The following is a 14685-nucleotide window of genomic DNA, read 5'->3' on the forward strand; positions in this document are numbered from 1 at the left end:
CTTGGGAATTTCAATGATATGGAGATTGAGCACCACGGCTGCAGCAAGATGCTGAAGCTCCAGGCCGACCGCCTGGATTTCAAGGATAAACAGCAGGAGAGGCTCATCAAAGAACTGGAGGTAAAGCTTTCTGCCTGCTGCTGGGAGCCTCAGCAAGCACTGGCACAACTGAGCAGTTTCATTTTTGAGGGTGGAACCTCTGAGGTAGACTTTGTGTGCCTTGTGTTTGATTAACAAAATGTGGAGGGTCAGTTTCGCAGGAAAGGTGCATTCACAGGTGAATGCTGCGAGCCTGACCTGAGACTGGTAATGTGGAGGTATAGAGGGAGTATTTGTGCAGGATTTGTGACCTTTTTTTTTTTTTTTTTTTTTTTTCCTAATAAAAGCATGTTATGCAGATAGGTCTTTTGGGAGGAGGAAAAGCTTAAGCCTTTTGGCTGATGCTGTTGTGGAGTAGGTTTGGTAAGCTCTGTGCTGTGACTTTCTCTTTAACAGGCCTTCCACAGATCTCTGTTTCTCAGTTATTTCGTTTTGAGAATGTGTGAGATTATACAGAGTTTAAATTTACTGCCAACAGCTTGTATTTCTATTTATTTTTTTTCCAGTTAATATTTCCCTAACTGAAGTGCTTAGAGTCAGATTCAGTCTCACATACTTGCTCTTTTGCTTTACCTGTCCAAAATCAATGACTTCACCTATATCTGTCTAACTTCAGGTGTCTTAAATGACTTTTAATATCAATGTCTTTTTTTTGATCTTTGTTGTATCACTTGAAGGCAGGAGTAATTTTGGGGTGTATTGTTCTTTTCAAATCAGTCATCAATCTTAAGTGAAAAGATATTTTTGGATAGAAAACAGTGTAGTTAAAATTGCATGTGAATTTCTATTATAGCAACTCTGTAGTTCCTGCTTTTGCTAAAAGCATTTTTTCGATTAAAATTCCATGTCCAGGCCTTTATATGAAGATAGGTATCTGTGAGTATAAAAAATGCAGCAAGAACATAATCCTACATCAATTTCTTTAACTAAGCAAAAATTTTATTTTAATATTGTGGATATGTAATTGTTTTCCTTTATTTATTGATTGATACCAGTTTTCACAGTTCCAAAGTGCAAGTTGTTCCGATACCACAGGTTGGTTTATGGAGACCTAATAAACGGAACAATTAAAGTTGTCTTTGCACGATGTTATCATCTTTCTGGACTTCAATGTTTTCAAAATGTACTTTTAGGCAGCTACACTGAAAATAAAGGAACTGGAGGAAAACGCTGCAGCAGCAAGAGTAGCACATACAGAATGTAAATGCACTACAGAAACCATGCAGGTAAACTTTTAATGAAATATTTGGTAGAAGTTTGCAGTAAAACAGAAGATGAACTTGTAAATGTACAATCTTCAAAAAATGCTAAGACTTCCTTGCTCCATTAAAAACACTGAATAGATTTTTGCAATGAGTGTCAAAATTGTAAAAGATAATAGAAAAATATCTCCTGTTTTCAGGGGACTATCAAGTTAATAGAATAAATATTAAAACCAAATGTCTCATTTTTACGTTTGAGAATTCAAAGTAGTATTGAAACAGTGAGGGGAAAAGAAATGTTTCACAATAGTTAAACTGTTCAAATAGCCTGTCCTATATCTTTGCAATGGGTACTTAGGTAATTTTGGGGATAGAGTGCATACATCCAACTTCTCTAGGTGTGAGATATTAATGCATCCTGAGACTGCAGTTCCAAATGTAATTATTCAGAGTACATTTCAGCTTCAAAGCTATTATATCTGCAGTTACCAGAGAAGTTTGAATACACAAAAAAAAAAAAAAAAGTCATATGTATGCCTGAATATGAAATTCTTGTGTTATTAAACTGTACCACATAGGGTTTGATCTATTAAAGCACTTAGGAGGGTGTATTTTAGAAAACAAGTGTGAAAAACCTGTAAGATGATTGCTGAGTGGTCTCATACTACCAAAGCCTTCATATTGGACTTTTGAAAAACTAAATGAGAAAACAAAAGGGAATATCATCTTTTTTTCCCCCTTGTTTTCTGAGGAACACAAACAAGCACTGCCACTTCTTCAGTCAGTTATTTTCTTATGACCTTCTCTAAGTACAGGCTCTTGGATTTCTGAAGTGATGATTCAGTAGTGATGATTCAGTTTTCTTGATTCCTTCTCTACTTTTACAACATACAAAGGAGCTGTAAGGTTAGCATTCCTTGAAGTTAGAGATTGATAGGTGAAGAACTGGTAAGGTTGTCTTCTTGTTCATGTACATGAACAAGCTCCACATGAGCTTAGTTCTGAGTGCAAGTGTAGCTTTTACTGTTAAGCCCATCCTTTCACAAGTCTACTGAAAAAAAAATAGAATTCCCCTGGAAAGCTTCAGTAATATAAATAATTGAAAACAGCAAAATCCAAACTCCATCAAAGGACAACAAGATGTGCTTTGGGTCAGCATATCTATTTCTCTCCGTTTTGAACTCTATGTATTAATATATTTTTACATGTGTTCAATGCTTTCTAAGTCCATATAGAATTAATAGAAGACATTCACCTGTAAAAAGCAGAACAGAACAGTGAACAGCGCTGAAGACCATGGCAGTCTTTCCTAACTTCTTTTAACTGCTTTTTTATCACTTGGTAGTTGAGAATTCAAGAACTTGAAGATGCTTTGAATGAAGAGCAGCATGGCAGGAGAGAAGTTGTTTCAGGGGTAGCAAGGAAAGATTTCAAAGAGTCAGAAAAAGCACATGGAAGAGGAAAAGAAGTGTAAGTTTCCTTTTGAAGCCGTTTCAAAATGGCAGCAGACAGCTTGAGTACAACTCGGAGTTTCCATTCCCTGCAATTTTCCGTCAGCAGAAAATCTAGTACAATGTGCCAAACCAAAGGAAAGGTTCAGAACCTGGCAGTCCATTAACAACAGGCCCATGTCAATAACCAAAGATATAGGAAATGGGTACAGATAATAACTGGCCTGTTACAGACTATTTGCCAAACCAAAACTTTTGAAAATCATAGTTACGGTAGGCTCCAGCCCCCAGTGGTGGTTGGGGTGAGTGTAGGAAAACATAGCCAGCAGGTCTAGAAAAGAGGGCTTTTCTGTATACATTCTATCAACATTCTATCTATATTCTTATTATGAAGACAGTGTTTTCCACTTTTGTGACTCAGTTGAATCTCCCAAGACTCCTGTCAAGAAGCTGTGTATCATTTATAGTGGATAATCTTTGTTTTCAACTTTTGAATGGCTGTAGAAAGCTTTAAATGGTTAAAAAATACTGAAATGTGCGAGAGCCGAGGAAGTCTCTTGGGATGTTTCCTGCCCAGCACAGTGTCTGTGTGGTAACAGTCTGCTGTGTCTGTGGTTACAGAGCTTGGGTGACCTCTCTTTCAGCCTAGAACTCTATGGGTCTGCATACACAGGTGTTTATGTTGACTTACTCACACAAGGAGTAGTAGAGAATGAAAGAAACTGGTTTTCCTACAAAAAAGGAAGCTTCCTGAGCAACTCATTCAAGATTCATGGTTACAGAAATGTTTTTTTTAGTAAGATACTTAAAACTTGAGCTGGAAAAGCCTTTGTCGTCCTTTGCAAACATAAATTTTAAGCACGCTTTTGGCTTTCCTGGCACCATGCCTAAATACTCAGGCAATCTTTTAAAATTCTTCCTTGGATTCCTGTCTCTGATTCTGTCTCCTTTATGTTGTTATTTGGCCTTGCAGTTTCCTCATCAGCCGCCTTTTTAGTCATGCCAGGTGCTTGTTTTCCTGACTGACACAGTACAAGAACAGGTTAAAATTCTGGGTAGTCTGCTTTAAAAGTCATGCCAGAGTAGAGTCAGGCATGTGGAAACCTTAGGAGCGAGAACTGTACGTGAAGTCGGGTTTGATGGTGCAAGATGTGATGTGAGACATGAGAACTGTTGTGTTACTTAAAATAGGAAGAATTCTGTTTGTTATATGAAATTTTGAGGCCATATCCAAATATGAATCTATTGAATTGCATGATACATGGCTTGGTAACTGAAAACATAACCACTTGACAAGTCTTTCTTAGAAGGAATATAAATTTCTTCCTTCAGTTAAGAAAGGCAAGCAGCTTCAGAAGCCATGTGATGTGCTAACGTGGTATCTGCTATATCCGTTGATCATCCTTTAAAAGAATACCGTGCATTTGACAAAAGCAATTTTGGTTAAGGTATCTTATTGTGGAAACTTTCCAGTTTACGAAGACAGCGTTCATCCTTAAGTGTGCAATGGAGAGATGAGGCTGAGGAAAGGAAGGAAGCTGAAGAATCCTCTGGGACGTTAGCGGATGCTACAGCCAGCTTCACCCTGCATGAAGGCTCAATAGTAAGGAAAAAAACCCCGTGGCACACATTGTTTAGGTGTTTTTAAACATACTGTCAAAATATATAGTGTGCTGAGGATTTGCTGCATTTGCTGTGCTGAGCTGTGGAAGAACTCTGCCATTCTCTTACCCTGTTTGTTATTACGCTACCTTTTTAAGAATTTATTACATGCATAAATGTAACCAGTGCTTGGAGAAGCTAATTTTTTAAGTCTGGGTAGGATGTAGTGGCATTCCGAATTAAGAAGGCATTTTGTAGATATGGATTATGATTTCGTGTAAAGAATGTTCTGCCTTTCTACCAAACTTTGTTGTCAAGTTTCATTAGCTACCATTGTAGAAATGTTTATTTCTATTTCATACACCCTTTTCGTTTTAGTGCAAGTATTTGACTGTAAAAATTGCTTGAAAATTGTTTCAAACTTTCAGCTGGAAAAGCAGAGTGGATTTCTTGTTGTTGTTTTGTTTTTTGCTTGTTTTGCTGTGGATTTGGCACATTGGATGTATTATATGACCACTTTGGGCCTTTCTGCTGTCTTTACCCAGCTACACCCTGAATAACAATTGTGCCATCTTTTCACATAGCAGCAGGGGCAAAGGAAAGTTCTTAGCATGTGTAGAAAATCTCTCCTTTCATTGTGTGCTAACATTTGCTCTGTTCCTACTCTTTGCAATATTAACTTTTGGTGGTGGTGGCTTGGAAACTTCTCCTCTTTCTCTCTCAGGGCTCTGAGCATGGAAGGTACCTGAGGTCTGTTCCCTGTTGACAGGAGCAGAGACCTGCATAAGAGAGTCTTCAGATTTGTGGGTGTCTTTTGCCCAGCTGATGCAGTTAGTCCACACTTTGTCTTAGTGTTGTCCACTGACCAGGAAGACCTGTAATTCATAAACTGAAGAAAAATAAAATCAGAACCTTCTTTTTCCTTCCTCTTTGGGAGAACACCTTCTTCCATGCAAGTATTAGTGTATTAAAAGGCATTTGCTGGCCTAGGTAGCCTGAAAAAGTAATTTCATCAGGCACAAAAGGAATACATAGAGAGAAGAGCAACTGTCTGGCCTAACTACAGGCATTGATGATTGCTATTTATAACTACGAAACACAATTACAAGCTGAAAATGTTCCACTAGAAACCTTAAGTGCTTGCTAGCTGTTGCTGTGGTAAGAGTTTTCCTTTTTATCTGTATTCCTTAGTAAACTCTATGTTATACATGACAAGAATTCAGTACAAGATTTCATTCAGGATCAAGATTTCTGGTAATGGAAACAGTATGTAATGGTGTACTCAAAATTAATGTTATATTACTGAAAGGTTAAAAGTAACAGGATTGTCTCACTGTCATATTCACAGAGCTGGTTGTTTCAAGTGTTTTATTCAAAAGATTTCAAACCACAGGACTGTCCTGAGCAGAGGATAAAAATACGCATTTTTGGAAGAGTTGTATTAGTGGTTCCCTTATGAGATTAAATGTTTATTGCCTTGGTTGGCTTTGTATTTTTCCCAAAGCTGTTTGTATGTGTTTGGGAAGCAGGAGTGATCACCTGTATGTGATCCTGTTTACTCCATTGAGACAGCTTTGATTTTGCTTCCCAAAATGAAAAAGCAGAAGACTGCAGCAGGAACTAAGTATAGGTAACATTTAATATATTGCTGTTGGTCCTCGCTATACCCATGCCAAAATTGTGTGAAAATGTCAGTGTGTTCTCTTCCCTTCGTTTTCCCTTCCTGCTCTCCTGGCCTATACAGTATTTTTTCATCTTTTATACCACTTTTATGTTCCCTGAATATGTTCTTTCCACTCTAGTCTGAGAATCTTATCTTGATCTCTGACTGTACTGTTACGGTTGTTTACATACTTTGTCCTCATGGCATTTGAGAAACAGCTTTCTATTAGCTTAACCAAAGTTTCTAAGTCACTTGTATGCACTAACATTATGAAGAATTGAATTTTTACTGCATGCTTATTTATTTATAACCTGAATCAATTTATTATGCCACTGATTAAAATCACTGTAAAGAAATGAGGCATGGCTTGTGGAGTGTGACTGATGGAGCTGTAGGCCTATTTTGGCCAGCTATTTAATCATATATAACCCATGCAAAACAAATTTTTAAAGGAATTTAGAGTGTGTTGTGCTGCCTAGCCAACTGGACAGTTTTCTGTGTGCTGTGCAGCTGTGTGGGGGGCACAGTTTGAATGCACATCAGAGTATTAACAAGGGAGAATGAATTGCATCCACTAAGAGCACAGAAATTTTTATCTGTGCCAGGTCAATGTTGTGGCCCCCACAGGACTGGGATTTATTCACATACTTTATAGGCATACTGTGTCTAATTAGATAAATTTGGTCAAATCACTTTTCTTACTCTGCTGTAAGATTATGCAATATTATGGCAGCAATTATTAGAAATGAACACAGGAATTTTGGAAAGCTGTGAGAATGAGCTCTGAGGCCTTGTTATCAGCTGCATGCAGCACTGCTACTGCGCATGTGATGCATCTCTTTTGATTTGAACATTGCCCAGCTACAGCAACGAATTCTTCTTTGTGTTCCAGAAGGATGTGTCCATCCTCCTAAACTTATACCAGAGCATGGCAAACGCCCATGTGCTTGCCAAACATTCAGAGGTCGCCCTGGAAGAGTTACCTTGGACAGAGCTTTGTGCTCTCTTGCATGAGAATGTTGAAGCCCTGATCTTGAACTTCCACAAGGCTAAGGAGAGGGTGAGTGTCCCCAGGCATCAGCTGCCTCTGCGGAGCTCAGTGACATTTGTGCACACTGCAGGCTCGTTAAAAAGGAGAAAAAGGAGTGATATTCATCCCCCCAAGAGGATTTGGACATTAACAAATGAACACCGTTAATTATGGCTGGTCCACTGCTCAGCTTGATGCTGTTGCTGTGAGCATGTAGATGTGACTGGAGTGTGCATCAAGTCTCTCAGCTCCACTTTCTGTGCAGGACATTCTGAAAGGACTGTCTGATACCAGCCACAGGGACCTCATTAAAAGATAATAAATTCATCTTACTGATGAAGAAATTCACAGAATGTAGTCATTTACAGTCATAAAGCAAGTCTTTGTTTTACCATAATCCATAGCAAAATACACTTTCTCCAGGAATACCATCTTTAAATTATGTGTTTATGATTCAGATGTGCTATTTGAAAGAATGCCAGTGTGGGGTTTTCTGTTTAATTGCAACTTTCGGATTCTGACATTTTTATTCAGAAACACAATAGAAATACCTATTCTAAAACATGTCAGTATTTGTGTGCAGGAGGAGCTGTACATTTCTGAGTGATATGAATGCAAGTGAGCTTATGTGGCCTTTCTTGCCAGAAAACCCTGTGGTTTTAGGAAAAATAAAACCCTTTTAAAATAGGTCAGCTGGGTCCAGAGACTAAGCTGAGAGTAGCTAAGCCACTCTTCAGGGTTTGACTTTGTTTTCTGGTTTATTTCTCTTTTGAAGTAGAAGAGGAAAGGGAGAAGGAAAGACATGGGAAGGGAAGGAGATGGATATTGTTGGCAGTGTTTCTGGGGTTTGTGCCTCCCTGTTCTTGCATTTTAATTAAGCCTTGTTACTGAGACTGCTTGGGAGGTCTCTAGGGCTCTTCTCATGTACTTAGCAGCTTTTCTGGGATTTTAGACTGTGTTGCACAAAACCTTTTTTCCTACAGCTCAGAGTGATCTATCTGGATGTGTCTTGCTGATGCTTTCTAGTAACAAAGTGCAGGTGTGTGCATTTGGAGATCATTGTTGGCTTGGTTCATGCCTCTATTTAATTTGCATGGGGGGTGAAGTGTTAAACCACAAGAGTGTATCCCTTCATGCTTGTTGAAAACACATCATAAACTTATGAGCTATTTGTAAGGAAAACATTCTCTATGCTAGAATTCCCTGGACTTGTTTAAAAACTTAATAATAATCTGGAAAGTCTTGGCTTTTCAACCAAAAAAAAAAAAAAAAAAAAAGCAAAAAAAACCCTCCCAAACAAAAAAACTAACCAAACAACAACAAAAAAAACACCAACAACTCCCCAAAAAAAACCCCAAGCAAAACAAAAAATTAAATGCTGTTTTGATTTCTTGTGTGCAATCATTTCACATTTCTAAAGTATATACTTGGATTCCTAATTTACTAATGGACTAAAATTTAACAGAGTTGTTTAAAAAACAAGTTTGAAGTGTCTGGCTCAGGTTTCCTACAAAGAAGGTGACAAATATCTACAAGGTGGTAAAAGGATGGCAGAACCGAAACCAAATAAAATCTTTTGTTTCAAAATATATTTCAGTTTTGTTTGGAGAACCAAGTAATTCATCTGCTATGAAAAGGGTTTTATTTAGTTTTAATGAAAATTTTGAAGAAATTACAGTTTAGATTTTATGCTGGAATAGTCTGTGCGTGACTCAAAGTGAAAAGGTAAACAATAATTTCTTCTTAAATGCTTGTCACACAGATATCTCACCTAGAATATATTTGCAAGCACAAGGCTGACACTCTGAAGGAACTTCAGCAGAAGCAGGAGGATGCTTTTGAGAAAATGTCTGAGCAGTTAAAAGCACAGGAACATTGCTGGCAGAAAGAAAAGCAATATCTTGAAGAGCAGTACTCAAATATCCTTGCAGAAGTTCATGCAAGAGCCCAGGTATAGTGCTGGGAACTTCTAATTTTTTTTTTTTTTTTCTTGTACCATTTAATTGATTTTTTCAGTAGTTTAAGCCCCTTAGCAGTTTAAGGTCATTTGGGAATTTAAGTATATTTTTAAAGTTAAAAAAAGCCCAAACAACAAACCAACCCATCACTGTGCTAATATTAACATCATTTAAAATAAGAAATAAATAACTTTTTTGAAGCATTTGTCATGAGAAGCCTGCTTTCATCTACAGTGGGTAGTATTTTTTTTCTGAGAATGCTATAGCTGTAAGATCGAATTTCCTTTTTTTAAGGATTTCTGAGGGCAGCAGCTACTTTTTCAGCATCATCATTTGCAGAGATTGTATGGAGTAACAGTAATGTGGTGTTACCTGTGGATAAATTTAATTGCATATGTACTGATCCTAAGAACAGTGGTAATGACTCTGCTTTAGTGATACTACAGTGAGAAGTGGTTTTAAAGTGTGAAACTCTCACTGCTTGTTAGATGAGTTATTTGCAATCCTGCAATCCAAAATGTTACCCATTATTCCACAACCACCATTTGCTGTCTTTACCATCATATTCCTTCACACCAGTTTCAATTAAAAGTCTTGTGAATAAAGGAAATAGATGTCCCTTGTTATTTGTGAGTTGCTGCAACTTACTTCACAGAATAATGCTGTAGTTGATGCAGATTTCAGGGCTGGAAGTCTTTGCATGCTGAAAAATTTAATCTGTCTAGTCTCATGTTCCAGCCTTCTTACCTTTTTTCCTCTCACTTACACTGGCTTTCTGCTTGGTAGAGCAGTGCTCTCTCTGAAATTGGAGGATGTTACTACTATTGTTAAGTCAACTCATCGAACTGTATTGTGGGCAGACAAGCAGCGTTGGACCTTCTGTGAGCTGTCACCATATTGCTGAATGTTGTTAGAAATCAGGAGTCCAATTTGCAGTTGATGATCATGTCAGTTTCCCCCCTACCATTGCTGTGGTTTCATATATCTGATTCTGTAATTGTTTTCTAGAAGAAATACTTTCATCACCATCATTACTAAGAATTTTTGACTCCTTTAATGCATCATTTGAATGGCAAAACGAAGAATTTTCTTTTTGCTCTTGTCGAGGCAAAAACTATCTAGTTAATATTTCTTCCGGTTTTGTTTGGTTTGTTTCTGTTGCAGAAATGTGAAGAAACAGTGCAGAAAACCAGGCAAAAACTGTATGGCCTTGAACAAACCTGCGAGAAACAGGCCCATGAAAACAGTTCCATGACAAATACATTATCAAATGCTCACAAGGCACGCTCCTCCCTGCTGGCAGCCTGTGCACTGCTGTCAGGGGCCCTGTGTCCTCTCTACGGCAGACTGTGCGCTGTGTCTTGCCAAAGAGACATTCTCCAGGAGCAGGTGAACCACCACAAATTATTGAACCAGAAGATCATCAGCCTCCTTTATGCTCTCCCTACTAACGTGGAAAACAGCCAAGGCGAAGGCAGGCCAAGCACCTGGTTTATGTCTTCCGAAGAGCTGTGATTGCAGTTCTGGCTGCTAACAGGCTGAGGGCTCTGGCCCGATATTCTTGTACCTTTTTGGTCTGGACAGATGCCTTCAGCTGTGACCCGAGAGCATTTGGGCGCCTGCCACTTGGACTTGTGTCCCTAAGTGCAATGTCTTTGGCTGGAGGAGAGCCCTGCTCAGCTGAGAAAGCAGAAAGATCAGAGAGGGTGCTCTGAAAGGTCTCCTCCGGTGCAGAGCTGTCAGCGACTGTGAGGTGAGAGCGGGCCCGGCCTTGCCCGGGCTGGAGCCGCAGCAGAGCCCCGGCAGAGCCCGGAGCAGCCTGAGCCTCGGCACAGGCAGGCTGCCAGGGGACCCTTGTAGCTGCAGGAGGCGGCAGCCCGGCCCTGCAGGCCTCTTCCTGGCACCGGGCACATCCTCCGCTCTCAGAGCCCAAGCGGCAGCTGGCTGCTCCCGAGGGGAAGCGGAGCCCTGCTGGGCACAGCCCGGACCGGAGGCATTGGCCGTCTGGAGTCTGCCGCGGGGCAGAGAAAGGCGAGGGGCAGCCGAGGGCCGGTGGCCTGGCTGAGCTTTCCTACTCTTCTGCCGGCTGCCCTGTGGCTCCTGGGAAAGGAAAGGTTAGCAGTGTGTGCAGCACTCTGGGCACCGGGGGAGGGAGCCGGGCTGCTGGGCAGGCTGGAGCACAGGGCAGCGTCCTTCAGGCACGGCAGCTCTGCCAGGGGACCCGCGGCCAGCGGGAGGCAGTGACAGCTTGTCAGGTCCCGTCTGCAGGAGCCAGCGCCTCACACAGCTCTGGGAGGAAGCGCCTGCGCTCCTGCAGTTCTGCACTGAGCCAGAGCAAAGGTGTGCAATGCAGAGCGTTTGGCAGAAATATTCAGGGCCAGCAGGCCAGCCGGCTTTGTGCTCTCTGGCGCACAGCAAGCGCTGTGCAACGCAGCTCTGAGCTGCTGGGAGAGAGGAATTGGGGATGGGCCTGAAGTGAGTCAAGGGGTTAGCTGAAAATGTAATTCGGATAATTGAAAACTGCAGATGAGCTGAGGGGCCAGCTGGGACTATAACTAGGATAGTAGAAGATTGCATATTTTAGTTAAGATTTTGAAATTAGTTAAGAAGCTAAGTTAGTAATACAGCTAGCAAAAATCACGTACCTTAGTTAAAGAGTACCAAATATATTAGGAAAGTAAAGTTAGGAGTGACAGGGATAGATGAAGCAATTGTGAAGGAGCAGAGACCATAGAAATACCTTGCCTTACGAATAATCAAACAGTTAGAAGGGGCTTGGACCGTGACCAGCAGGTCAAAAAGTCCTGCCAACTGGCCATGGGTGAAGAGTTCACCATGAGGAAGACAGCTTCCTTCCTCCCATACGACTACTCCCTCATTTCAAAATCCCACTGACTCAATTAAGGGAGTACAATTGCACAGCAGTAACAGATATTCAGCTGATTATAATATGAAGGGGGCAGGTAATAATGATGTATTATGCATTCTTAGAAACCGTGTGAATATGTAAAACCTTTTCTGTATAAATAGAGAGCAGGAGTCTGCAACTCTTGCACATGTCTTTGGAAACTATTTCACATGTGTCCAGCACTGCAATAAATACCCTTCTTTTCCACTGTAATTAGTTGAAGAGTCGTCTGTCCGTGCTTCAAGAGTTGTGCTAGAGTAGTGAAGAGATTTGCAAGGGAGCAGAAGAGTTTCAATAGGCAATTTTTGGAAGAGATGGAAGCCTCTTCTGACTGAAGGGGAAGCCATTTGGAATGGAGTACTGATCCCAAAGTCCACACAATACTGCACCAAAGGATTAGACCCTGCTCTCTTCAGTACCTTCTAATTGATCCTGCCTAAGTTCTGGTTCTACTGCACATCAGCCAGGGCTCAGACCTGTGTTCCGGGGCTGTTCTTCCTCTCAGAACTAATGGCTCAGCTCTCTCTCACTGACATATTGCTTACCCGAGGCCAGTCTCTTCCATATCCCTTATAAAAGGAATTTATCTTTGATCTCCAAATTTTGCATGCATGCCTGCATGAAAAAAAACCCTACAATACAAACCTTCAGGAGAATCATGGCATAAAGGCACATTCCAAGCACACAGTGCCAGCTCACATCCAATGTTTCCTTCTCAAGGATCTCCCAGTCCTTCTCCACAGGGCTGCTCTCAATCCGTTCATCACCCCTGCTGTTCTGCTAAGTTCTGGAATATGCCTTTCTAAAGAGGAGGCATTTCACACACTGGGAAAAAAAAGTCGTAAGTCTAAGGAAAGGAGGCTGAGCCAAGTGGTGGCATTGAAATACAGGTGGGGTAGACATTCCTCTTCGATGTGAGGAATGCTTTGCAGGTTTGGGGTGTGTAATGTAACATTTGGGGAAGGAGAAAAAGGCACAGAAATTCAGGCTTTCAGCAGCTGAGAGGTGGCAGTATTAGAACACGCAGCAGTTGGTGAAAGCCATCTCTCTCCTTCAGGTTCCTGCTGTGTGGGAAGGTGCTGGCAGTTGTGATGGCTCCACTAACCCTTTGCTGGGAGGATGATCTGTACCAGGGGAGAGCAGAAAGCTGCCATGGTGAGCAGAACATGCTCAGAGCATTACAGTTCAGAGAATGATACTGCCCCTGAAGTGCAAAAAGCTTGAAAGCATCTAATTCTGTGCAGCACTGCTGTACAAATTTTCTCTTCTAGAACGTGCCCCTTTTCGTATTCTGCAGGTGAATTATCTGTCTTTTACAGAATACATGGGGTTTTTTCTTACGGTTTTTGGGAGAACTCTCAAGTCTATTTTTATTTGCATTTCACATCCAGCATTTATACAGATTTTTTAAATTGTTCTTTTGTAAATACTTGGGGAACAAATACCCAACCATTTTTTATTCCTTTGGGATATTGTGATTAATATTATTAGAAAGAAAACCTTGCTGAACAAGTGTGAAAACACAGACAAAGGGGAAATAGCATAAAAGTCTTTTAAAACAGGGCGTATAATGAGGACTGAAGAACTGCAGAGCTGAGTAATTCCTCCAAGAGTGACTTCTCCAAGAACTGCCAAGATACTTCCTTAAATCAAGGGAAATGTGACCTGCAGCCATACAAAGTACAGCCAAAGGAAATGAAAACCCTTTGGAAAAGAGGGCATTTTGCCAGTGACATCAATCTGTCTGGATAACTGAGGGATGCCCAAGTGCTTCTCTTGGACTCAACCACACTGACAGTGCTAAAGGGGCTGTAATCAGAAACAAAGCCCCGACCCTCCCAGCTCCTCTGATCTCTGAGGACCAGCTGGCATGCAAGGGCACTGATTTTCTGCTCAATTCCCAAACACCATGCTTACTGATTCCCTGGGCTGCAAAAAGGCACAGGAGCTGTTCACCTGAAAGTGATGTGCAAGGCTCTACTGCCTGGCATGGCATCAGAACAGCTCCTTCTGCACCAACATCCCTGCCCCAAACTATGTTTTCTCGTGCAAAAATATTGCATCAGCCAGAACTTCCTCCATGCAAACTAAAATTCTAGCAGAATCTTTGCCAGTGGTGGAAAAAGGGTGGAAAGTGTGAGAAAAAGCACCTTTGCTCTCTGGAGAAGGAGAAATTACACAGGGCTTCTCCTTCTACCAAAAAAAAAAAAAAAAAAACCAAAAAAGATGGATATGTCAGCTACTCCAGTGTCTAAAGTACTTGGATGCAGAGAGGGGATGTTTGGCAGGGAAACAGCCCTTTTGGTGAGCACTGTCCTGTATGGATCTATGGAAGTGTGCCTGAAGGTCACAACAGTGATGGCTGTGATGGCAACAGTGGAACGGCTGCTGGCTCTAGCTGAGTACCGATATTGAAATGTTAATTAGCTAATTGCTCTGTTTGTTTTCTCTAAACTACCTGGAGATAACTGCCCTCCCACCTCCCCCCGCCTTCCCCCCACTGTTGCCATTCTGGGACTAAAATGCAAACAAAAAACCCTTGGGATCATGGGAGTGTTTTTAGGGGATAAAAACATCCCTAAATAAAGAACTAATCACAGTAGAGGGGGCTAGACAAATGCCCTAGCTGAGGAAGAGGGGAAAGACATTGCGTGATCGACTTTTGCCCACCACCATCACCTCCAAAAGACTAGACTAGAGTAGGCTGTGGGAAGCAGAGATGGAGAGACAGAACTTCCTAGTGCTGCCACAAGGAAAGAAGAGGGGATAGCT

At 41.1% G+C, this 14685-nt stretch overlaps 2 protein-coding genes and 1 long non-coding RNA gene across 3 annotated transcripts in view; 2 read left to right on the top strand and 1 right to left on the bottom strand.

Moving 5' to 3' along the window:
- LOC137467700 (serine/threonine-protein kinase PAK 3-like) overlaps positions 1-14685 on the bottom strand; it is a 176072-nt gene that overhangs the window by 149184 nt on the left and 12203 nt on the right. The window lies entirely within an intron of this gene.
- LOC137467711 (uncharacterized) lies at positions 13-2657 on the top strand. The gene is made up of 3 exons (XR_010995602.1): positions 13-120; positions 1233-1325; positions 2647-2657. It is a non-coding gene; the product is annotated as an uncharacterized lncRNA (long non-coding RNA).
- On the top strand, positions 4207-10520 carry LOC137467698 (coiled-coil domain-containing protein 171-like). The gene is made up of 4 exons (XM_068179134.1): positions 4207-4355; positions 6910-7077; positions 8810-8998; positions 10170-10520. Exons 2-4 carry the CDS (start codon positions 6946-6948, stop codon positions 10518-10520), a joined length of 672 nt encoding a protein of 223 aa, XP_068035235.1. The 5' UTR covers positions 4207-4355; positions 6910-6945.

This window comes from Anomalospiza imberbis, unplaced genomic scaffold (assembly GCF_031753505.1).
Source record: "Anomalospiza imberbis isolate Cuckoo-Finch-1a 21T00152 unplaced genomic scaffold, ASM3175350v1 scaffold_76, whole genome shotgun sequence".
Taxonomy (NCBI): domain Eukaryota; kingdom Metazoa; phylum Chordata; class Aves; order Passeriformes; family Viduidae; genus Anomalospiza; species Anomalospiza imberbis.